Source organism: Centroberyx affinis, unplaced genomic scaffold (assembly GCF_046629955.1).
Source record: "Centroberyx affinis isolate AG114_WGS23_722 - 3 ecotype Tasmania unplaced genomic scaffold, CSIRO-AGI_Caff_v1 ptg000035l_1, whole genome shotgun sequence".
NCBI lineage: Eukaryota > Metazoa > Chordata > Actinopteri > Beryciformes > Berycidae > Centroberyx > Centroberyx affinis.
Window position 1 is genome coordinate 195600 of NW_027278749.1, and position 23957 is coordinate 219556.

At 45.9% G+C, this 23957-nt stretch overlaps 2 protein-coding genes across 2 annotated transcripts; one reads left to right on the forward strand and one right to left on the reverse strand.

The window, feature by feature from the left end:
- The first annotated feature begins 876 nt into the window (after window positions 1–876).
- Window positions 877–5522, forward strand: tpi1b (triosephosphate isomerase 1b). Its single transcript, XM_071516248.1, has 7 exons — window positions 877–1073; window positions 3032–3155; window positions 3465–3549; window positions 3762–3894; window positions 4086–4171; window positions 4582–4669; window positions 4802–5522. Exons 1-7 carry the CDS (start codon window positions 965–967, stop codon window positions 4918–4920), a joined length of 744 nt encoding a protein of 247 aa, XP_071372349.1. The 5' UTR covers window positions 877–964; the 3' UTR covers window positions 4921–5522.
- An 8062-nt stretch (window positions 5523–13584) lies between these two features.
- Window positions 13585–23780, reverse strand: atn1 (atrophin 1). Its single transcript, XM_071516733.1, has 11 exons — window positions 23618–23780; window positions 21468–21604; window positions 20822–20923; window positions 20256–20375; window positions 17192–20046; window positions 16799–17015; window positions 15873–16647; window positions 15111–15824; window positions 14653–14796; window positions 14315–14495; window positions 13585–14104 (listed from the first exon to the last, which is right to left on the reverse strand). The coding sequence occupies exons 2-11, from the start codon at window positions 21492–21494 to the stop codon at window positions 14071–14073; spliced, it is 5169 nt and encodes a 1722-aa protein (XP_071372834.1). The 5' UTR covers window positions 21495–21604; window positions 23618–23780; the 3' UTR covers window positions 13585–14070.
- Window positions 23781–23957: the final 177 nt, after the last annotated feature.

Sequence of the window (23957 nt, forward strand, 5' to 3'; positions counted from 1 at the left end):
AATATTTGGCCTGTCCTCTTACTTTTCATTGGCCTAGTTCTACTAGGCTATTCTATTTATTTTTGAATGTCTTCGTGTCTAATACAGCTTGATAAAAATATATTGGCTGTGATGCTGCCTTCAGGTGCTGTTAGAAATATCGTAATTATGTGACACGAACATCTCCGACCCAACAAAGTGGTAGGCCTACGCACGACTGGGAAGGTGGGAATTTTCTATCATACTCGAGTTGCCGAGAGTGAAAAAATTGATGTATTTCATTATTGTATGTTATTATTTGGCATTATATATATAATGTATTGTTGTATAGTTCTATTTTCATTCTGTGTTTGATTTTTAGTTGCCATGCATGTACAACAAGAAGAATAGTTGCCACTGCGGGAATAACTAAGTGGGATCCTAAATAAAACAATAAAACAACAGCATATAGCTCTTTGCTGATTAATATTTTAAATAATACAACACTCACTGAAATAATACATTTGTTTTAGGGTTCATTTTGTTATTATTGCTGACTAAAAGCAGCTGAATGTCATATTTACGACTTTGGAACTCAGAAGTACAACAAGCACTTTTCTGTGATCAATTGTTTTTATTATTTTACTGATTTGCTACATTGTCATTGGCCTTTCACCTTCCCCGTTAACACTATAGGCGTCGCTTATTTTAAAGATTGTGAGAATAAAAATTACTTAAAAAAGAACAGGAAAAAAAGAGAAAGCTTACGGAGGGCACTTGAAGGCACCATGACATTTGCTCTTCCCCTTCCTCAAATAGGGAAACGCTTGTGCGGGCGTGTCGCCACAAACCAATAGCGCGCGCGGAGAGGAGGGGTTAAATTTTCCATGTTCATAAATACACTCCGTTGCTCCTGCACGTCCGCTCTCTTGCCCCAGACTAGGTAGACCTTAGTGGACTGTCAGCACCGTTTGAAGGCCCAGCAAGCACCCACAAAACCGCAAACATGAGCAGGAAATTCTTCGTTGGTGGAAACTGGAAGATGAACGGCGACAAGAAAAGCCTCGGCGAACTCATGAAGACCATGAACACCGCCAAGCTGGACCCCAACGTCGGTACGTGAATTGTGACATTTCGTACTCCAGCGCTCCTTTGATCGTGCAACATGTAATCGCTTAGCTGATAATCACATTTCCAATCATCATGCTTGTCAGTTTTTTTTCTTTCAAGTTAATTCTCTAACAAGCGAATACTCTCCATCAAGAGTCAAAATGGCTCAGTGGTTCAATAAATCAATGGATGTGATCACAGCATCACAGTCCGCTCCATCATTTTTATGTGCTTATTACTGTAAGCTACCTCGCAGCCTTCAGTGCGAGCTGTGTCCTTTCCTTTTCCCACTTCACCCGAGCTTACACAAGACCCCGAATAGAAAATTGCACGGACAGATCATGGACGCTCAAATTGGATTTTCTGCGATGTCTGTGTGTGTGTTATGTGTGTGTGTGTGTGTGTGTTATGTGTGCGTTTGAAGCGGCACGTAGCCCTTCCAGCCAGCAAGCCGCTGCTGTGAAAGCGTCTGATCGCTGGGCGGAGTGTCAATCTGAATCCGTGGGATAGATATTTGCCCTGTTGCACTTCTCGTCCTACAAACTGGCAACTAACTATAACCACTCGGCGCTGTCCTACACGGCGCTGCTGCTGTAGGCCTATTATAATTCCGTTTTTCATTTCATTCATTCAATTTTGATTCAGTGCATGGCACTCTGCAAGGAAGAGATTCACACCGCTGTGTCTTAAAGGCCCGCTTCCGCAGTCATCACATCCAGTTGTTGTCCTCTGCCAAGATCCTATTATGCAACTGTGGGTTTTGTGCACACCCCCGAGTGAGCACAGTCGTCGGGGGCTTAGGTCTACATCCAACCATACATAGGCTATATGAGCGAGTTCTCATTATCACAATATAGACTATCCTTGGACCTTGCTCCATTAAAAGATCCGCCCCCTACAACTCCTCCGGCGGCTCAACAGTGTGTGACGCACAAACAGTAGAGTTTCTGTGTCAGATCAGAAACTCGAGCAGGCTTTTCCCATCGGCCTCTCCGTAGAGATTTAAAGTCAAAGTTCAGCTGTTTCATTCCAGATTTTCTTAACATGTAGGATATTTAAAGTCTGGACTCTTTTGTTGACCTTTGAACTTGGGCTGCTGCCTCCTGTTTGACCCCTGCAGAATGCAGCCATGCAGGCGACCTTTCGGAGGTTGAACTCAGACCTTTATGCAGAGGGGACTATCGGTGGCCAGGGATAAATGACCTTTACCAAACCCACAGTGACAGGAGGTGTTTAATATAGACTCACGTAACCTCAAGATATAGTTACATTGTGAATGTCAGTGTCTTGACTTACTGTACTCTGCTTGAACTGTGTAGACTGTACTCCTGTTGACTCAGGAAAAATCTAAGGTTGAGAGATAAATGTGCAAATATTTCTAAATGTTCGCACGTTTATAAATATTAGGTCTGCAGTGCAAACATTTTATCTTGGCACACAGTGCAGCTACATTGCAGTTTCTAAGAATTATTGCAACATATTTAGCAACACTGAGTAGTCCACAACCAGTGCTTTCTTGTGTTTGGTTTTTTTTTCTTCTTAAGATTAAGATCATCAAGACTGGTCTGAATTTGTTGGATGCCCATGGTGTTGTGGCACTAGCGCTGTGGGGAAAAGTTGTGCGCATACTTAGTTAAACTAGTATGGGGTAGGATTTCAGGGCGGCAGGGTGGTCTAGTGGTTAGAGAGACTGTCCCTCAACTGGCGGACACAGGTTCAAGCCCCTGTTTTGGCAAGTATCCACCCTGCTGAAGAGTCCTTGAGCAAGACTCTGAATTCCTGCCAGCTCCAGGGATGATGCTCTGTACCTGAACATGCACTCTGACATCCATGTGAATGGGGGCAAACAAAACGAAAAAGAAAAGAAAAATGCAGGGATCAATGAAGTGTCATCTTATTGTTATTATAAGATTAAGTTCTCAAAGATGAATTTTAAGCGGTCTTTTCTCCTTTGTGCTCACAGACGTGGTGTGCGGTGCCCCATCCATCTACCTGGACTTTGCCAGGTCCACGCTGGATGCCAAGATTGGTGTGGCCGCTCAGAACTGCTACAAAGTTGCCAAGGGTGCCTTCACTGGGGAGATCAGGTAGGGCCTGTGTCCATCAGAGGAACGCAACTAGAGTTTAATGATGCTCTATAAATATGGATGCATGGAACGGCTCATATTACCACATCATGCAAATACCTGAGATTCAGAAAAGTAGTTTCACGATGCAGGTAATTAATGCAAAATGCTGTGGTCAACTCGCAAAATCATCTGGCTTGCAGGGTTATCAGAAAAACCCCAGGAACATGAAATCCTGTTAATTTATTATGTTATAAAATATGTAATTTATAGTGCAGAAGTGGATTATCTTTATTTTGTGTTTATTGTATGAATATTTTCCGTCTCAAGCCCTGCGATGATCAAGGACTGCGGAGTGAACTGGGTGATCCTGGGACACTCCGAGAGGCGCCACGTCTTCGGAGAGAGTGACGAGGTAATTTTACATTATCTTGTCTTGTTCTTTCAGTTTGCACCAGCTTTATCGTAGTCTGTAACACTGAGAGCTGGTGTAATATTTCATATAATAAGTATTAGGCATGACAGCTTAACCTGACAGTAAGAACTAAAGAACTAAACCCCTTTAAATCAATATGTCTACACTTTGTACTGCCATGTCATTGGATGCTTATATGTGTTCTCTGATAGCTCATTGGTCAGAAGACGGCCCACGCTCTGGAGAACGGTCTCGGTGTGATTGCCTGCATTGGCGAGAAGCTGGACGAGAGAGAGGCTGGCATCACAGAGAAGGTCGTCTTCGCTCAGACCAAAGTCATCGCAGGTACAAAACTGTCTGGACAATCCCACCGTAGAATCGTATGGGAATGGAACCAAGTCGAATTGTTGTAATACACATTTCAGGGGAGGTCATATCGCAGGTTGACTGCCTATTGAAATGAAGCATGGACGTGATGGAAAGCTGAAAAGTTGCGAAATATCACCTCAAGTCTTATCATATCTCTCTTTTCCCAGACAATGTAAAGGACTGGAGCAAGGTGGTTCTTGCCTATGAGCCTGTGTGGGCCATCGGCACCGGCAAGACCGCTTCCCCACAGCAGGTGAGTGTTGGAAGCTACATTACTACTACTACTAACATTTAGCTTGGGGTCGTGAAAAAGTCAACCTCCTGTCGCCTCTCACTCCATCTGTGATCACTTATTTAGTGTTTCAACCCAACATAGCGTATAACACAATACAGGCGTTTTCACTGACATATCTTTCAATTTCTGTTGTCAGACGACTGCAAAACTATAAAAAAGTGACTTGATTGAGGCTCACAAAATGCTAACAGCATAGAAATTACTGTTAGCCTGAAAGACACAGAAAGTTGTCTTTTTGACATTGCTGGCAATGGTGAGAACTGATCTATACCTGACAACGACGAAGCGGAAGTACGTCAGCCATGTTTGTGACAAGGTTCTATTGCTCATCATGACGGTCTGTTTCCTGTGTTTTTTTTTCCTCTCAGGCCCAGGAGGTTCATGAGAAACTGAGGGAGTGGGTGAAGACCAACGTGTCTGAGGCTGTGGCCAGCTCTGTGAGGATCATCTATGGAGGTCAGTCAGTGTGTAGAAACAGCGCCTTGAAAGTGAAAGTATTTTTTAGCATTCATTCAACCTTATTTTTGTCACTTTGGATTCCCCTCATCTCTCTCTTCTCTCATCACTCTGTGTTCTTCGTCTCCTCAGGCTCTGTGACCGGCGGCACCTGCAAGGAGCTCGCCTCCCAGAAGGACGTGGACGGCTTCCTTGTGGGCGGAGCCTCCCTCAAGGCAGAGTTCGTTGACATCATCAACGCCAAGGCATAAAAACCCAGGAAGCTGCAACGAGACCACATCCAGATCAGAGGCCGACTCCATTCAGATGATCCAGCTTCATCATCCCTTAATCTCAGCACTTAGAACAGTCCTCTTCCCCCTCTTTTTTTTTTTTTATTCAAAGTATTTGTGTAATGATGTCATTCCCTCTGTTTTCTTTTTTGGTATTTTGTTTTGAAGAAAAGGGACAGGTTGACACATGCACTGTACTGCACTGAAAAGAGTTAAGTCCACTGAGATAGTGTGTGTGCATACTAACTTCCACACAAGTGCTCAAGCTGTAAGGACAAATACACCTCGAGGTGGACAAGCAGCCCATGCCTTTACTTGAAAAGTTTACGGACTTTGGTGTATACAGTGTCACAGCTCTTGTCAATCACATTTACTTGTCTTTTTAATATAGGTGTCTCTTTGTGTGATTATGATGTTTTGTGGCTTATACCTCCCTGTAGACGTGCATGATCCACTCCCTTATTGGCTCTTTTGCCAAGAGGGAAGTGTCCATTACATGTTAATCATATTGTGTCATGGCCGATGGGTATGAAAGGGGGGGGGAAAGGCTGTAAAGGAAACATTATAATAAACAGTTTAGAGACTGGTTCAATGTGTCGTGTCCCGTTTTTGTTCTGGTCACCGCAGTTTTCTTTTTGGCCCGGATGGAATCTGTTCCATGACTTTTTGACAAAACTGAGGCAGAAGTAATCCCATTCTGTAGTATTCCATATTATGAATGGGAAGATTTAATAATATACCAAAAGATATCAAACCCCCCAGTCCAGATGATTTAAACAATGATGATGATTGGCTGCTATGTATTGCTATACAGAAGACAAAAATCACAGTGGTATTCTCAGGACTGGAGAGAGAGAGAGAGAGGGTGTCGCATTACAGTAGTGAACTCCTGTTAAGACAAAGCCATGCATGGAGGCATTTGACTGCTATATTTATCCTGGCACTGAACTGCAACGGCCAGATCCTTCGACTCACAGCAGCCAAGGAGCCATTTATTATGAGAAAACTGTAGCTTTGCCCATTAAGCAGTGAGCACTCACATACAGGCACTGATGTCTATCAGAATCAGGCTTCATCTGTGAGTGGCTAATGTAACGGAACCCAAAACACATTGAGCACAGATTTTGGTCACAGCATCATATATACTATAACTACATTCCCACTTTAGGTCTACATAGTGTGTGTGTGTGTCAGTAAGAGTAATTATCTCTCCAGCTTGTGGACCTTTTACAAACTCTTTATTTTACTTCTCACCCGCTGCACTTGCAATACTACTGGACAAATCTGGAGGCAAAAACACATAGATATACAGACACACATCTCTCCTAAGTAGTATCTTAAAAGTCAAGTCTAAACTGTAGTTGATTGATTATTGGGCCTAACATGGTCTTTGTTCAGAGATTCAGCAAGGTGTCTGTGCTCCCTCTGTATGTTATGTTTGGATGCAATGTGGGTGTCTCTCCTTCTTGTGGATGTCTCTCCCTCTGGTGCTTAGGATGTAGGTTTTAAGTTTTAGTTCAGTTTGGGTTGAAGTCAAAACTCCATTTAGTCCCTGACTGAAAAGACAGTGGCCTGGTTGTCTGTCTTCAGTAAACTCTGGATTTTAACCAAATATTTGCCTTTGTCTTTGTCCAGTTTACCTTTTCACTGTGTCGACACAGCCACTGAACTGAAGCCCTTCCACCAAACACAATGCTGTATTATTTGCACCCCGTTCCAGCAGGGGGCGATAGTGCAACACCTTCCCTACTTTGCGTGGCAGTCTCATGTCCGTGTTTACAAGCGAAGCGTGACGTTCACCGGAGTCTCAAGAACATATCGCCAAGCGCAAGCAAAAGCTATTAATTTGTCTCCAAAAATGGCCAAAATGCAGTCACTGAAAGCATTTCTCAACGAGAGACTGACAGCAGCGGCCGAGGAGATATTTGGAGCAGTTGAAAAGACAATAGCTGAATACAAAGAAGAAATTTCTCGTTCAAAAGATCTAGAAATCAGTCGTCTACGGATGCAGCTGAAGCTTCTGAAGTCAGGTTGGTTTGAATGATGTGTGCTTTGCTGCGCTATGGCGCTGCGTGAAAACAAAACAGCGTGCTTTTCATTCTTTTTCTTTTATTTTATCATGTTGCATAAATGTCATCTCATCCTTTGTGTTTTTCCTAGTCCCTCGGTCGGATAGGTGTCCCGGAGCACAGCTGCAGCAGCAGCAGCACACCCATCATCACCATCAGCAGCAGCACCATCAATCAATCCCTGCTGTCCCTGCAGTAGAGGCTGCTGAGCCACAGCACTGCGAGCAGGACGGCAGCAGTAGTATGGAGCAGGAGCATCCAGAGCCCTCACAGGTCAAAAAGGAGCAGCAGAAGACTCACAGAGATTTCTGGATGGGTCACGACGAAGAGCAGCTCGAAGGGCTTGAGTCAGACATTAAAGAATTCATCTCGTCCCCTTCCAGTCTGAAAAGCAATCTGCAAGACCCAACCTTGCCCTTTCATCCCTACCAAATCAACAGTGAGGAAAATAAAGAGAAGCCATACTGTTGCTCTGTTTGTGAAAAACGTTTCAGCAATTGCTCCCACCTTGCAGCACATATCAGGACACACACAGGGGAAAGGCCATACAGATGTGACATATGCAGAAAGACTTTCATCACAACGAGCGCTCTGAACAGACACCAGACAATTCACACTGAAGGAAAGCAGTTTGTGTGTAATTACTGTGGTAAATCCTTCAAATGGATGGAGTCCCTTGGCAGGCACATGAGAAGCGTGCATAAGAGGGAGAATATGCCTATATGACTCTTTACCGTGGGCTATTATAATTGCACTGTTGTTCACTGGGCTAGCTGTGTTGTTGTTTTGTATGTTACCCTATGTGGTTTTATTATTAAAGAAAATTAGACACCTGTCAAGTGCGAACAAAGAAAGTAATGGCTCTGTCTTCCACGTTTAGTTGTGAATTATGTTGATTAATATGCATGCAACCGAATGTATCTAGGCCTCATTGAACCTTGTGTACAAAAACACCAGTTGCAGTAATGATATGCAAAATAAATGGTATAATACACTCACTGACAGACTTTTATAAACACAGATTATGGTAACTTTATTCTTGCAGAATAAAATGTGAATACTCAGAATAGTTACAGTTTGGTTTTCTTTAATGCATTTCAAACAGGAGTTGCCATCTGCTGCTCTCTGTTGCAGGAGCATAAGAAGGGGGCAGTTGTACTCTGCTCCAGTAACAGCATTTCATTCATGTTTTTACATCCATTTAGCAGTGTCCAGACTCCAGACCATTAGTTGAATGTATAAGTGGGTGTACAGAGTGTATCTACCTCTTTTCTGGGAATTGAGAGCATGCTCAGCTATTAGCCTACTTACCATGGAAATATGTAGGATGGTGGGGTCGCAGTCTACCTGCTTTATCTCAAGAGTATACCCACCTCTGCTACAGTGACACACATCATTTAGGGCAGAAGTTCCCACACTTTTTCCACACCAAGAACCCCCAGACAGATGCGCCAGATACACCCCCAGACCATTTGATAGTGTTTTAATCCCTTGGACCCCATCTGAGAAGAGCTTGTTGTCTGTCTTTGCTCTCTGCGGAGATAACAGTGGAAAGAGTTAAAGCTCTGATCAGAAAAGTAATTCCTCCACATTATCTCCCAGTGCTAACTTCTAATGAATGAAATAACAATAAAGATGCAATAAAGCTAGTAGTCATTTTGCTGATCACCTCCTGGAAACCTCTCAAGGACGCCTGTGGGGCCCTGAACCCCAGTTTGGTTTCTGCTGGTTTAGAGAAACAGCTACACACCCCTGCCCCTCACTAACTCAAAATATCCAAAACGGTTTAATTCAAGTGTTTTTAATGAGCAATTAATGGGCACAGCTGAGGCGATAATCTGGAATGTTAAATACATATTAGCAGCATAGGAAAACATTTTAGGAAGATGCTATCATTAGATGCTTGAAGAGTGTAGCCTCATTTTTCTTTATTCTCAATAGTTAATTTATGCTTACTTGTTCCCCTGATTCATCATGTCAGGTCACTGTTGCTCTTCAGAGGGTAAATTAATAACAGTATTAAGCACCACACACCTTAGTTGTCTTTTGGTTTACAAAAGGATATAACAATGTTTAGTGGGTGTATTAGGTATGTAATTTTAAAAGTGGTTTGAAAATCGGTTTGTTATTGAAATTTAGCGATGCCCTGTGCTAGCTGTCATTCCAAGACTATTATGCAGCTGCATATTAAGGCCTTGTTGCAAACTAAACACTGACACATGCTCTTGTATTTTAAACAGGCTTTGCAACAAAGGATCTGTCTAGTGACTTAACGTTCCCATTCAATCATCCTTCATGGCACTATGCAAGAAATGGAATTATCCCATAGCCCAAACACAGATGAAGAGCTCACACTGATGCTTAAAGACAGACTGCACTACAGCTTTTAATCTGCACCTCAGTATGAAGACCCTGGAGCAGACTATGAAAATGTTATTTTAAAGACCATTTATGAACTTCTCCCTGGGGCGATGGTGAAAGTAGTCAATGCGTGGGGATCCAACTCCCAGGCCACAGAGGATAAGTGTGCCTGAAAATTAAATGCTCATAATGTTGTGTTGTAAATTAAATGGTACTAAAATAAGAATCTTGGAGGTGTACAGTGAATAAATAGGTAGTGACTGTTCTTTACTGGACTTTCAGTAATACTGTGAAAATGGGTTAGAACTGTTAAAAATTAGACATTAATCCCTGCCCTGCTTGTCAAATGGGGTGCACAAAAAGGTTGCTGAACAAACTGAATGATTACCTTAATTGGGCTAGAATGCAAGTTAAGCTTAATTATTTGAGGAGCATCTCCATTGCCAAGGAGAAACAAGGGCAAACAAAAGGTTCTACATAGACAAGAAGCAATCCCAACAGTACTAGATAGACCAGTCAAAGGCTTAGGAAAGTTGTATGATGCAACATTAAAAGACAAGGAGCAGATTCAGGAGCTAAGGCAGAAGGTGGTTATAGGTATTGAGGCCACAGAGACGTCAAGACTTCCAGTTTAAATTATGGTACCTGCAATTCGATCTGTTGCCTCTAATGTGGCTCTTGATAGTACATGAGATACCTATAAATACAGAGGAGTTTGAGAGGCTGGTTAGCTTCTATGTCAGGAAATGCTTGGAGTCCCACAGTGTCTTAGTAGTGTGGCTTTGTATGGGAAAGGCATGACGTTGACAGTCTAAAGACCTAAGGAGTGGGAGCACATACTGTGTCAGTGGGGCAAAAAGGGACCTCAAGAGAAGCAGTGCCGCAGGCCCAGTCGGCACTCAGACTTAGGGATAATGTAGGGCAGGTGCAGCTGGCCATAGGGCAACCTTCATGGAAAAGGGCAACTCCAATGGGAAAGAAAAATAATGGTGGAGAAAATACAACAGCCGGAGGAAGCAGCAAAGTGTGCCAAAACTGTCTCTCAGGCAAAGCAGGGTGGGTGGATGAATTGGGAAAGTGTAGAGAGGAAGAGACTCGGCTGTGGGGTATGGAGACAAACTGAATCAGTCATCGTTGGTGTAAACTGTGATGTTCTACCATCTCCCAAAACTCTCAGTCAATGGGTATGAGGACCCTGCCTGTTCCTTGTGTTCAGGCATAGCTGCTGTTAGACAAATTTTGTCAGGATGAGCCTTCCCCAAGGACGTAACTGTTGGCGACATAACCAAGTGCTGAAGCAACTGAGAAATTAATTTGTCAGCTTATAGGAAGTATTAAAATCACTTTTTTTCTGGATGCTTGTTGCCGTTGGTTTTGCATGTAAGTGGAGAGCGCAATAACAATAGCAATAGTGATAATGACAGCAATAATAATGGCAAGAGAGGATGTTTTTCCCGCTGAGAAAAAACAAATTGTGCCCCTTACACAAAACACAACTTGGCTGTGTTGCATTATGGGCTATTGAGACTATTTTCGGTGGAGAAAACCTCTTCTGCAATGGATTTCTCCCTGTATGACTGTTACAAAATGGTGAGTCTAGAAAGAAGCTATGTCTTCTTGATTCTGAGGGTCTGACACCAAAATGTGATGTTTTCCATTGATGTATTAGATAGCTGAAAAGTTTTCTCCTGTTAAACTCCATTGTAGCTGTGGTGGAAATATCTCAGCATTATGCAACATCATCTATGTTTGGCCACTTATCCATTGGAATAAGAAAAATACTTAAAATGCTTTTCAACAGTATTTAGGTGTTTTGGGGTGGATTTTTCCTTTAACGAATCATTGGTAAAGGAAGATGCCTGCTTTATAACCTCAGTGACTTACCTGCACTCACACATTCAACCCTGTAACATTTAGATTAGGCAGTTAGTGAATGGTGCTGCTTGTCCCATGGTCCTGTAGATGTATGACGGCGTAGCTTGTTGTCTATGATAACCATTTGTTTGTTAGGACATCATCCTTTTAACATTTGAATCAAGCCTCTGTAGGGATGCTTGCCTATGGCACTGGGGACTGTTACGTCACATCCTGTGTATGGGTAAAGGTTTTGCAAGTTGCCTCACATGTGCAAAGCTCCTGTTGTGTTTAGTGTAGATGTGAGAGCATGTGAGTGTGTTTTATTTTTTTTTTACTTTTAATTAATCCAGGAAAGCTTGACTGAGCAAGCATACTCTTTATGTGCAACACACTGCTTCACACTATAATTATACTCATTCACAGCTGAGAACTACCAAATATAACCACAGCCAAGTGCCTTGCTCAAGGGCGTTGAAGGGTGGCGTATTTAGATTCAGTTGGGGGAAGGGTTTAGATTTTGATGACCTTGTGGAACTTGTGGGCCATCCCTTCTTGACTTTTGACTGAATCAAAGCAATCTTCACAATGTAGATACATGCTGGCCTTGACTGGATGGGAGTCTGTGACTCTAATTTGTATATAATTAAAGAGGGTGTCGGTCTGTGAGACTGTCTCTCTTTCTGGATCTATACAAAACACTCATACCAGCAGCAGATGGTATCAAATTTAAGACCAATAGTACTGGCAAATAATTATTTGCATTTGTTTTAACCTGGTTGAGGTACCAGGGTGGAGTTTGTCACTTAGGACAATGCAGTTTCATAAATCAAAGGAACACATTTAAAACTAATTGTAGTATACTTCTCTGTGATTGAAAACCTACCCAACATTATCCAGATGTAGTAAATCCTTTCTATCTGGTACTACAAGCAGGTTACTGCAAAAGACTAAGAACCAACTGCTACAAATATCAGCCTTTTTGGTAGAGCCAAAACATCCAAACTTGCTGAAAACAAGGCAGCAGCAATATGATCACTATACAAAATATATATAATAAAATTAAATTATATATAAAACACTGGACATTTTTGAAGAATTCAAAAAAGGTCCACATCCTTCGTCCATACCTTTCACAATGTCCTTATTCACCCTGGCAAAGGACTGATGGAGTGCTAAGAATATCTCCCAGATATGATGTCACCAGAGGGGAAAATCAGATTTGTCCTGGTAGAAGATACTTTACATTATGTTGACACACTTATCCAAGGTGACTTTTAATGCCACACAACCTACATACCAACTCCATAACTCACAAGCATGCCCTATATATATATTCCATATACTATACTCTATGCCTCACAGTATCATTCTCCTAACTCTTCACCTAGGATTCTTGCATACAAAGGGAATCAATTAATATCACATCAGTATGATGACAGTTTTAATTGCATATAAAGCACACAAATGGGACTTTGCTTTAAGGCATTTAGACCATTTCCTTACATTGCTCAATAGGACAGAGAAGACCAGGATATGATACTATAACAGACAAAAGATAACAGCTACAGCAAGACTCTAACATTGTCCCTTAGGTTTATATTCAGCCAGGTCTATGTGTCCCCAAATCTGTGTGCCTGGAGTGATTCTCTGTTATAACATGAAGGCCATATCCACTGATATGTGTCCAGCTGGTGTTGAAGGAGATTCCTCCGTCTGGACACGGTGAGAACACACACAGCCCTGAGCCTTCAACACTGTCCGTAAATCACGTTCTCTCAGCTCCTCCTTTCTTTCTCCTTTTCATTTCTCTTTTTTTCCCCCCCACTTTTACAGTGCGGTATGGAATGCTAGCTCTACAGGGCGGCTGGTGTGCAGTGGAGCGACTCAACTCCCATGTCTCACACTCATCCCATGTGTCTCCTATTAGCCACACTCACCAAGAGAGGGAGGGAGAGACCAATGGAGAGAGAGAGGAGAGTCTGAAAGAAAGGGGGAGGGGGAGGAGAGTGAAGAATTTGATATGCTTTGTGCATGAGTGACTTGTATAAAACAAAGAGAGGGCAAATAGTCTGAATGTATGTGAGAGGAAAAAATAGTTCACTCATGAATGCGCAGGAGACTAGCAAAAAAGATTATAATTTATTTCCAGATTTTTTTGTCTTCATTTGCATCTTCTTTCACAAGGTAAATCGAAAATAAAAAAAATAAAAACTGACTGCCATACCATGAAAATGTAAAAAAATAATACAAATAATATGTATATATAATTATATAATTATCAACAAACAGACAACATTAATCATAATAACAATACTATTGATCATAAACATAACATAACACTAAACCGCTGGTCTCATGCATATAGAACGCCCCTCGGATACAAAAGAGGGGGTAATTACTAAAAATAGAACCAAAAGTTCCACCAGTTCAGAATAAGCGCCTAGCTACATGCAATGACATAAAAGAGACTCATGTACACATTCCTTCTGGCATAAAGTATTTTACACATACTGTACTTCACTATGGCCGCCCCCATCTAATATACTGTACAGAGCACGATACAAAACAGGACTGGAGTTAAAGAACATACGCAGGGAAGCGCTGGAGTCTGGATCTTCGACATGGTGCAGTTAACAGGGACTGTGTGCAACATTTTCATTCTTTTTTACTCCTTCATAATCATTTAGTTTCCTTCATTAAATTCCTACTATATGTCCCTCAGCCCATCTTTAGTTTTGAGTCTTTCTTCATTGTTTTCAGTGCTTTTGTTTCGCTTTATTCGTTTCTTTTGCACACATTCTCTCCTATTTTTCTCCATGCTCCCCTTTATCTTGTCCCTCCCTCACAGGGTCTTGTCACTCTCCTTCTTCAAGTGACTAAAAGATCAAAGGAGAAACCATATGAGATTTCAGTCTACAGTTCAGGCAGAGGTCAAATCTGAGGTAGGGGTTCAATTTCATGTCACCTCAGACAAATACGAGCAATGAAAACTCAAAGCTTTTACTCACAAAAGAATGTTTCAGTGACACACACACGCACACACGCACGCACACACACACACACACACACACACTAAGCCACTGTACCTGTAATACTCGTCCTGGGTGAGGGAGTGGTGGTGATGGTGATGGATCCACTGCTGTTCCAGGGCCAGTCTCTGGATCTGCAGCTCTGCGCTCTGGGCCTGCTGCATGGCCTGGAGCTGATGGGCCGCTGACATGGGACCAGTGAGGGAGGATGGCTGGGGCAGGTCACGGAAAGGAGCACCTGCAGACAAAACAGGAGCGCAAAAAGAGGAGGAGAAAGGGGGGCCGAGGTCAATCATCGTCACCACAGTCCAAAAATCTCTTCATAAACTTTCAGCACTATAGAGTTTCTGTAGAAGAAATTGAACGAGTACATGGACGAGGAGCCTTCTCCTCACCGAAGAGCTGTTGGCGGAGCACCTCGCTGTCAGTGAGGGGGTGTGCCAGGATGGGGGTGCCTAGTGTGGCCCCTGGGTAAGGAAGGCGCGCTAAAGGAGACCCCGACGCCAACGGGTCCATCAGGGGGTGAACCCCGCCCGCCGCTGGATGCCAATGATGTAAGAGGAAATACAGGAGATATTTAATAAGAGTCAAAGCACCAGCATGAATTAAAACAAAAGATGATGAACATGGGGAAATGGAAAGGTATTATACTCATGCTATTAACTGCGCTACACTAATACTAAAATGATTAAATATCACGCTGGTGCTAAGCTTATAGTACGCAAATCTTCATCTATTTAAATGAAATCATGAGTGCAAAATGTGTATGTTTTTTTAAGAGTTACACATTTGTGTAATCTCTGGGCTGGTGAGAGTGTAGGGAAGTGACAGCATTGTTAGTAGCAGTGGGTACCTGTGTCTTGCTGGTGCAGGTGAAGGTGGGAGTGGATGTGTGAGTGCTGGTGATGATGAGGCGTCACGTTTAACATCTGAAGACGCCCCAGATTCTCCCCTCCACCTCCTCCTCCTCCTCCTCCTCCTCCTCCTCCTGATCCTCCTCCACTTCCCCCTCCGCCTCCACCACTTCCTCTTCGTTCTCTCTCCCTCTCTCTTTCTCGTTCTCTCTCCCCAGAAGCTGGCAAACCTGCTCTGTCTCTCTCCCTATCCCTCTCTCTTTCTCCACTCCTATCTCTCTCATTAGAGGCGGGCGAGCGAGTGGGAGTGGGGTAGGTCTCGGGGGGAGCAGCCGGGGCAGGGGCCGGTGCCGGATGAGAGGGCAGGGAGCTGGGAAAAGAAGAATGGGGCACTGGGTGATGAAGGGAGGACACAGGGTTGGAGGACGGTGGAGCAGGTGGAGGGGGAGCTGGCGGAGGAGCGACGGGGCCTGCCGGGGCTGGAGGGGCGGCCGTTGGTGCAGATGCAGGGTGAGAGGGGAGCGAGGGAGGGAGCAGAGTGGAAGGAGGTGGGTTGGAAAGGGACTGAGGAGCAGGAGGGTTGGGAGGTCGAGTTACAGGGGCCAGGGCCGGGTTCTGGAGGTGTGGTGGGCCAGGGGGAGCTGGGGGAGGAGGAGTGCCATACAGTGACACCTCATTAGCTCCCCCTCCGCCTCCCCCAAGGAGCAGGGAGTGTGCATGCGCATGGGCATGGGCATGGGCATGGGCATGGGCGTGAGCATGGGCATGGGCATGGGCATGCGAATGAGAGTGAGCAAGGGCGAGAGCTGTGGGATCAGCCATGGATCCTGGTGGGTAGACCCTTTCTTCACTCTTAAATTCAAATCCTGGCTTTATTCGATCCCGGTGTGCAGCCACTGCGTGAGGAAAGCCCATTCCTCCTAACCCTGCACCCCCAATCGCCCCAGGTGCTGGGCCCCCAGCGTGGCCTCCAATACCTGGACCGCCTTCAAGGCTACCACCATATAAAAAGCCCAAGATGGCTGCTGCTGTAGCAGCATCAGTAGGTAGGTGATGTGGGTGGCCCAAAGCATGGTTCTGGAATTGGGGGAGGAAGAATGAGGGGTGGACATGGGGGTGGCCGTGGTGAACGTGTGGGTGGTGCGCCTGGGCACGACTCGCTGCCCCGAGGGGAGACATGGCATGAGGGCGAGCGTACTCGCTCAAGGTCCTCAGTGCCGGGGTGTCAGGGCCCAGATAAGGACCCCCTAATCCTATTCCCAGGGCCCCTTGGGGGCCTACTACTGCTGATGCCCCTCCCATGGATGGAAGGAGGAGGGAGTGGGGGATAGAGTGAGAGAGGGAGGGGTGGAGAGGGTGTGAGGGGTGAAGGTGAGCATGGGGGTGTGTAGGATGATGCTGGGGGTGAGGGGGAGGGTGGGGGCCAGGGTTGCCTGAGGAGGAGGATGAAGGGTCAAGGATGATAGAAGATGAGGAGGGGAAGAAGAGAGAGGAGCCCTGGCGGCTCGCTGCAGCAGCGTTGTTGATGTCCTTCTGCTGCAGCAAGAATCAGAGAAACAGAAGAAGAGAGTAAATCACATCTGTCTTGATCTGTTTTACTCCTCTGACATAATAGTGATCAATTTAATCTATATCTCATCTATTAAATCTGTCATGCCACACAATTATCACCCTGAAATGTCCTCACCTGTAGATGTCTCTCCAGTTCCCTCTCCCGCTCCCTTTCCCTCTCTCGTTCCCTCTCTTTTTCTCTCAGGTCTCTGGCCCTCTGCTCCACCTCTCTGCGGGCCCTCTCTATCATCTCATTCCTCTTCTTCCACAGCTTGGAGCCGTCCAACGGGACAAAGAGAACGTCACTGCGGGCGCAGGAATTCCCACTACCACGGTCGAGGACCCTGTGAAACCTGGATACAAGCAACACACACACACACACACCGCAGTGCAGTACATCATTATTATAATAATCAGCAGTCAGGATTACCATCATAATAATTATCATTACTGTTAATTAGAATTGTTCCCATTAAGAGAGAGTGACACACTGACAAACTCAATTAGGATGATGTCATTCCCATTTTACCGTGCTGATTGGCTGGCGTGGATGGGAATGTCTACTGGCTTCGGTTCAGGGGAAGGGCTTCTCAACACTGGGGGAGGGCTTTCACTCTCCTCCCTCTCTTCAATTGGTTCTTCCTTGATGACAGGTGTGGGAGGCGGGCCAGCGGAGGAATCAGAATGCCCGTCTGCACCAGGAAGTGAAGAGCTGGAGGCAGGGGTCGAAGTACTATTGTTGTTGCCAGAGTTACTAAGAGGCGGAGGTCCCTTTGCGACATTTTGAGGCGAGAGGGACTGCGAGTTGGTATTGCTGCTGTTGGGTCCACTACTGTTGCTATTGCTGTTGGCCATGTTACTGCCACTGTTTCCATTGGAGTGGTAGGGTCCACTGAACGGAGGGTGGCTGTTCAAAGTGCCATGGAAGGGGGAGGGGCGACAGCCAGGTGAACAGGTGGATGACACACCTGAACCAGGAAGTGGCATGTTGGGCCCAGAAGCGGAACCTGGAGGGAAAGATGAGAAGCCTCCCATCTGATTGGTCGACGGGCTGGGCAATGGAGAAAGGGGTGTTGGAGGAGTCTGATTGGAGGACTGGTAGTGTGGAGGACGCGCGTTAGGTCCCATACCCGAAGGAGGCGGCTGAGCATGGGAGGTTTGAGGTGGGGGGAGAGGAGGCGGAGGTGGAGGAGGGGGGTAAGGAGCATTCGGAGGGTGTCCATGATGGGTGGAGGAGGAAGAAGGAGAGAGTGCAGGAGGTTGACTGGGGCCTCCACGGTTTTGGTACAGAGCAGACTCTCGCAGGTTGGAGTCCCTCTCTCTGTCTCTGGGCCCAGACTGGTAGTGGGGGTGAGGTGGGTGGGGGTGCTGGGACCCTCCAGGCCCTGAATACTCTCGACCAAGATTTGGGGTCACCCCAGGAGGGCTCAGGTACTCGCGATTTGGGCCAGTGGAGGGGGGTGCACTAGCAGGAAAGTCTTTCCCTCCAGTGGGAGGATACTCTCTGTGGAAGTGCTCTGCTCCAGAAGAGGTGGTTTGTGCCTGGTCCATGGAAGGAGGGTAGTCCCGGTTGGATGAGTTTGGGGGATGTGGGTGGGAGTGTGGGGGTAGGGAAGAATGAGAAGGGTGGCTGGGGTTGTTTTGGGGTGATGCGGGTGGGTCTCGGTTCAGCATGGGGGTGACAGGTAGCCCGCCAGTAGAACTAGGGGGGTTTCCCTGGGGGATGGAGTTGTTGTTGGGGATACTGTTGCCTCCAACCTCTCTTGTCTGGCCCCCAAACTCACCCCATCTGCCCCCCTCTTTGTCTCTGGGATGCCCCCCTCCAGCTCCATTGGGGCCAAAGTCTCTATTCTGGTTTTGGTTTGGCAGAGGAAACTCCCTCCCTCCATCCCTCTCCCTTTCCCTCTCTCGCTCCCTGTCTCTGAAAGCTGGACCAAAGTCTCTTCCTCCAGGACCCATGTTGGGCCCGTCTCTCCCAGAACCTTGGAACTCACGGTTCTGACCCACTGACAGACCCCCAAACTCCCTGCCTTGGATGCTGTTGGGCCCACCCATCCCACCACAAGTGCTATTACTATTACCCCCGCTACTATTGGTGCTGCTATTGCCTATGGGAGCAGAGAACTCCCTATTGATCTCCCTCCCCCCACACTCCCCTCTCACTCCCCTCTCCCTCTCTCCTGCAGCCCCCCTCTCTCTGTCCCCTCCCCCTCCAGCGTACCTGGGAAGGTACTCCCTGTGGGGGTGGGGGTGAGGATGGGGGAGGTAAGAGGGGTGGGAGGAGGAGTGGCGAGAGGACGGAGGGTTGTAAACAGAGGGAAGTTGCTGCTGCTGCACTGGGGGCTGGTGCTGTGGCTGGTGTGGGTGGTGGTTGCCAGGGTAACGGGTGTAGCCCCAGCTCCCCTGGCAACCAGTCGCTGTGCCACCCTGCCAGCTGGTGGAGCTGTAGTGGTGTGGGTGGGAGGAGGGTTGGGTCTGGGTCTGGGACTGAGACTGTGGCTGGGGGCCGGTCTGCGGTAACAGAGAAGGCGGAGTCGACTGAGCCTTGTCCAGGAGTTTGTCGGCCTTTTCTAGTTTCTCTCTCTCTGTCTTAACCTCAGTAGGCAGGTTTTGCCCCCCTAGCTCCAGGGGCTTCAGGGCAGGTGGAGGAGGCAGGGGCGGGGGCAACGGGTGAGGAATGTTGGGGTTGCTATGGGGAAAGTCTCCCCCGGGGATAGTTGTCTTGGTCACACACTGTGTGTTGGCTTTGGAGTTCATTCGATTGCCACTGTGTGCGCCGTCGACGCCCGTCGGTCCGCCGTACTCAACCTTACACACTAATTTGGAGTCCAGGGAGAAATAGGACTTCCTCCCACTATTGCTGTCGTTTGTTGAATCCCCGGCTCCACGGAGAGACGGGGTTAGAGCAGACGAGGAGCAGGGGGTGGAGGGGGGCTTAAGAGAAGGACAGTCTTCCATTCTTCCATCCACATCCCTCTTTTCTCCATCTCCGCAGGACTCCTCCCCTCTTCCCTCTCTCAGTGCTCTCCTATCCTCTCCCGCCGACTTCCCCACTCCTCCCTCTTTGCCTTTCTCTCGTTCCCTCTCTCCTTGCTTTGGTGAGTCTGGGCCATCGGAGTCAGAGTCCAGGCTACCCAGAGGGGAAGCAGAGAGACTCGGGGATGAGGAACGATTGTCCTGGTCTATGTCCCGCCCACTACTCAGACTACTGCTGCTATTGGCCAGGCTCCCTACAACTGAACTCCTGCTGCCCTGGGATTGGCCATCTTCGTTGTCACTCTCACGGGATTGGCTGGCAACTGAGGTTGGAGGTGGGACAGTGGAAGGAGCCGAGCTGTCAGTCGAGTGTGTTGAAGTTGGTGGGTTTGGGGCAGAGGCCGAATCCTGACAAGAGAAGATCATTTGTGGGCGAGGTGAAAATATAGCTTTTGAAAATATAGAGTATATAGTATTGTGATAATATATTGGCTGTGTATATTTCTGGAAGTGAAGAATATAACTCTACAAGCTTAGACAGCCTTCTTGATTATTTAGTTAAATCAAAGCCTTATAATTGGTCTTTATATAACAGGCTGGTGAAATGTAACACTAACCTGAACTTTTTGCCTCTTTGGAGGAGACACAAGTTCCTCCCCCTCACTCTCTGATGAATCATGCCCTTGCGATCTGCGATTGAAGCGATTTCCAGCCAATTCCTCACCAGCACCTCTCTGCTAAAACGACACAAGAGTTTTAATTCTGTTGTGATGCTGTTGAATCCATAATAGGCCTATGTCTGTTTTTAGAACAAAGAAGCGCTCGCACACACACACACACACACACACACACACACACACACACACATACACGTACACAGATGCACGTGCTCACACAACATCACTGTCAAACACAAAACATCAAAGATTTCAAAGTGCTAAGCTGTGAAACACACCACCGAATACCACTGGCACTGAAAGGGTATGTCTGTGGCAATCATACTGATGACTCATGCATTGGCGACACACACACACACACACATACACACACACACAAAATTCAAAACATAATGACAAGTTTTTATTATTCATGTCTCTCATACATGCACGTATACATACACACATAAAGTTATGGCCAAAACAACAACAGGAGAGAGAAAGAGACAAAGGCAGTTGGCTCTAACCGTCTGTCTGTCGTTGCGTTCAGGGCGAGTGGGGCTGGGGTGCGGGCGTCTACCCCTTCTCTCCTCGCTTGCCCCCCGCCGCCGCCCACTGCGCATGGGCATCTGAAATGCCCGAAGTCGAGGGAAAAAGGATATTAGGGAGGGGAAAGCATTCATTGTTAAAACAAGACAGAGCAATAAGGAGATATAGATGGAAACACAGAGGTATAGAACAAAGAGATGAGGTGATTGGTTATGGTAAAAATAGGGTTAATGCACGCCAAAAGAAAGTCCGGTTCATTGAAGGGTGGATTGTGGGCCAAAGCAAGGGCAAGAACAAGTGGGGAATGAAAAGGAGAGGGAGGGGGAGAGAGGGACAGGGCATAACAGCGTGAAGGCAGAGAGAGGAAGAACAAATGCAAAGCAGAAGAGAGAAAAAAACATATAAACATGGCATCTGCTTTTTTAGTCACATCATCCTCTTTCACAACCAAATAAATAATCTATATCTTGTATTACACTTAAAGTCACCTCGGCTATGCCAAAATTCTGTCACATATGAACTATTTATCCCATAGTAATACTCCCTATCTTCTACAAACCAGAATTAGGCAGATATTAAAGCTCTGACATCACTATGAAAAATAGACATAGGCCTTGTTCTTACCGATTCTTTGTGTGTCCGTGTTTTCATTATTTCCTCTTTATAATGTCCATTTTACAACACGTGCCATTGCAGGGAGTGAACTGGTTCTTGTTGCTTACTGTGTAGGCTGTGTGTTACACCATGAGAGCTACCAAAACCTGTAAAAAAAAGAATAAACAAAGAAGGCATTACTCAATCTTTATCTGCATGGTAATCCCACAGAGAAATCAATGTATTTTGCAAGAGAGCAGCAGTTCATTTAAGGATGCAATAATAAAGCATACTGTGTGCTATCTGCATAGCAGGCTAGCCTGTGCTGAGTGTACAGTTCGAGAATTTGTGACATTAAAACATCTGAGTTTACAACTGCAAAATCACTGGTTTTGACATTTAAATTCACAGCATGTTTCACACTTCATCGACACAACTGCTTTTGACTGTGCTCGAAAACAGTCTCATCTCTACCTTCTGTCTTCACCACAGCAGGCCAAACCCACAGGCACATTAGGTTAACCCACACACACTGGCTATGGCCAAGAGAATGCACTGGTTTGGGAAGAGTGTGTACAATGTAATTGGCCGCTATTACACTGAAACACAGAGAATAGGTTCAGGCCAGAAAAGGCGTTGAGGCGTAGGCTGCTCTTAGCATGGCAGTCTGCAGAAGACAGAGAACCTCAAGAAAACATCTTGGGAATATCGGAGCCACACCCCCCCCCCACCCCCCCACCTTCACCACAGCAGCCCAAACCCACAGCCACTTGTGGTTAACCCACATGACCTGGTTATGGCCAGCAGAATCACACAGACCACGCTTATTTATCCAATCAGCCATGAGGGAAATTTACAATGGCAAGATCCTTTATCCATTTGGGTGTGCCAGTGCCAGACAACATAGGTGGACGACTTACCAAGGGCCATTTAATCCATTCATTCATGTACCACTATGGTGAAAAAATGGCTCATGTATATTGAATGAGGATATAAATAGTGCACTTTCAGTGCATGAAATAAAAGATATATTTAGCTGAACAGTTAGCAGAGCAAATGTACATGCACACTCCACTAAGCAGGCAATAAATAGCTACACACAGATTTTTGTGTGTGTGTTTGATTCATATCAGGTAGGCTCCTGTAAATCCTGTTCCAGCTCCACTACACATGGCTATGCATTAATTATTAGTGCATGCTGCAGTGACTGGTTCAATCAATCCTAATAGTAAAACCCACTATGCACTGTACATACACATTGTTACAATCACTGTAGACACTTATGCATGACAGACATATAATGGTTGAGGATTGCATACATACATTTACAGACAATGCAGTGTTGAGATACACACCTCTTGAGATTAGAAGTGTGTATAGTCACTCATACAATGAACATAGACGTGATCAACTTTGTCACACACCAAATGTGTGTTAGCAGGAAAACATATTGTGCCCAGTGGGTTACTGTACACCCAGATACATCTCAGTTACAGGTGGCAGCTACTGGCCTATCTATGGCTTCTCTGGTCCTTGGCTATGGTCAGTAAACAACTAGAACGCAAACACAGCAGTAACACACAACAGCACACCAGCACTAGTCTCTCTCCAGACACAAACACATACACACACACACACACACACACACACACACACAGCACATAGCACATGCATTATCAACAAATTGACTACTGCATGTGATGCAAAGCAGCATGCAGTTGCACTGCTTACATCACCAACAAGCGGGCACTGCAACGACTCTTTCTTCTTTCTTGCTGCGAATGTTATTGATACACATGCAGAGGAAACCGGCCAAAGCTATTCTATACCCTGCCAGCGACTACGGTCCACCTACGACGGGAAGAGTCGTGTTCAGCAGCACATACATGTTCACGACCAGAATGGATGCCAGCGCAGCACTGTTTCTACATATTGCACATCTTAAAAGAAAGATGATATAGAATGGCGAATGGCATTTTCGCACCACCGGCTCTCCCTTTCTCGCTGGAATGCGAGTGCGCGGTGTGCACTCTTAACATTAATTTACCGGGACATAATTTAGCCATAACGCAGGAGTATGATCATTAACGCACAAAGAAAAGGGGAGGGAGAACACAAACGTGGCCAGCAAGAATAGCTTCAAATACAGACTAAGCATCCATTTTTCCCCTTCTCCTTACCTATAATATCCAGCGATGCGTGTCCCCCTCTCACTCTCCCTTTCTTTCTCTGTTTTTCCTTTTTATATTGCACGTTGACACGCACACGCAAGAGCCCGAGCTTCTGTAAACAGAGGCTGGAGCTGGATCATATTGTAACGGGTTCCGCAAATAATGCAGAAGAAATCTCTTTCAAGTCGTTGCAGGAAAACGGGGTGCCACTGAAGACTGTACAAATTGATGCGTACGCTCGCCTCTTCCCCACCCCCTTCGCCCCTTTTTCTTTCCCCCCCGCTCCCCCTCTTCCTCTAAGACGACTTGCACTTTTTTTTTTTTTTGCCTTCGGTACAGTCACAATTTT

Excerpts from the sequence above, each read along its gene's own strand:
- tpi1b (XM_071516248.1), top strand. The coding sequence starts at position 965 with ATGAGCAGGAAATTCTTCGTTGGTGGAAACTGGAAGATGAACGGCGAC. Across the intron at positions 1,074-3,031 it reads CAAGCTGGACCCCAACGTCG|ACGTGGTGTGCGGTGCCCCA; the intron begins GTACGTGAATTG and ends TTGTGCTCACAG. Across the intron at positions 3,550-3,761 it reads TCTTCGGAGAGAGTGACGAG|CTCATTGGTCAGAAGACGGC; the intron begins GTAATTTTACAT and ends GTTCTCTGATAG.
- atn1 (XM_071516733.1), bottom strand. The coding sequence starts at position 21,494 with ATGAAAACACGGACACACAAAGAATCG. Across the intron at positions 20,047-20,255 it reads CAAAGAGGCAAAAAGTTCAG|GATTCGGCCTCTGCCCCAAA; the intron begins GTTAGTGTTACA and ends TTCTCTTGTCAG. Across the intron at positions 16,648-16,798 it reads AACTGGAGAGACATCTACAG|CAGAAGGACATCAACAACGC; the intron begins GTGAGGACATTT and ends TTCTTGCTGCAG.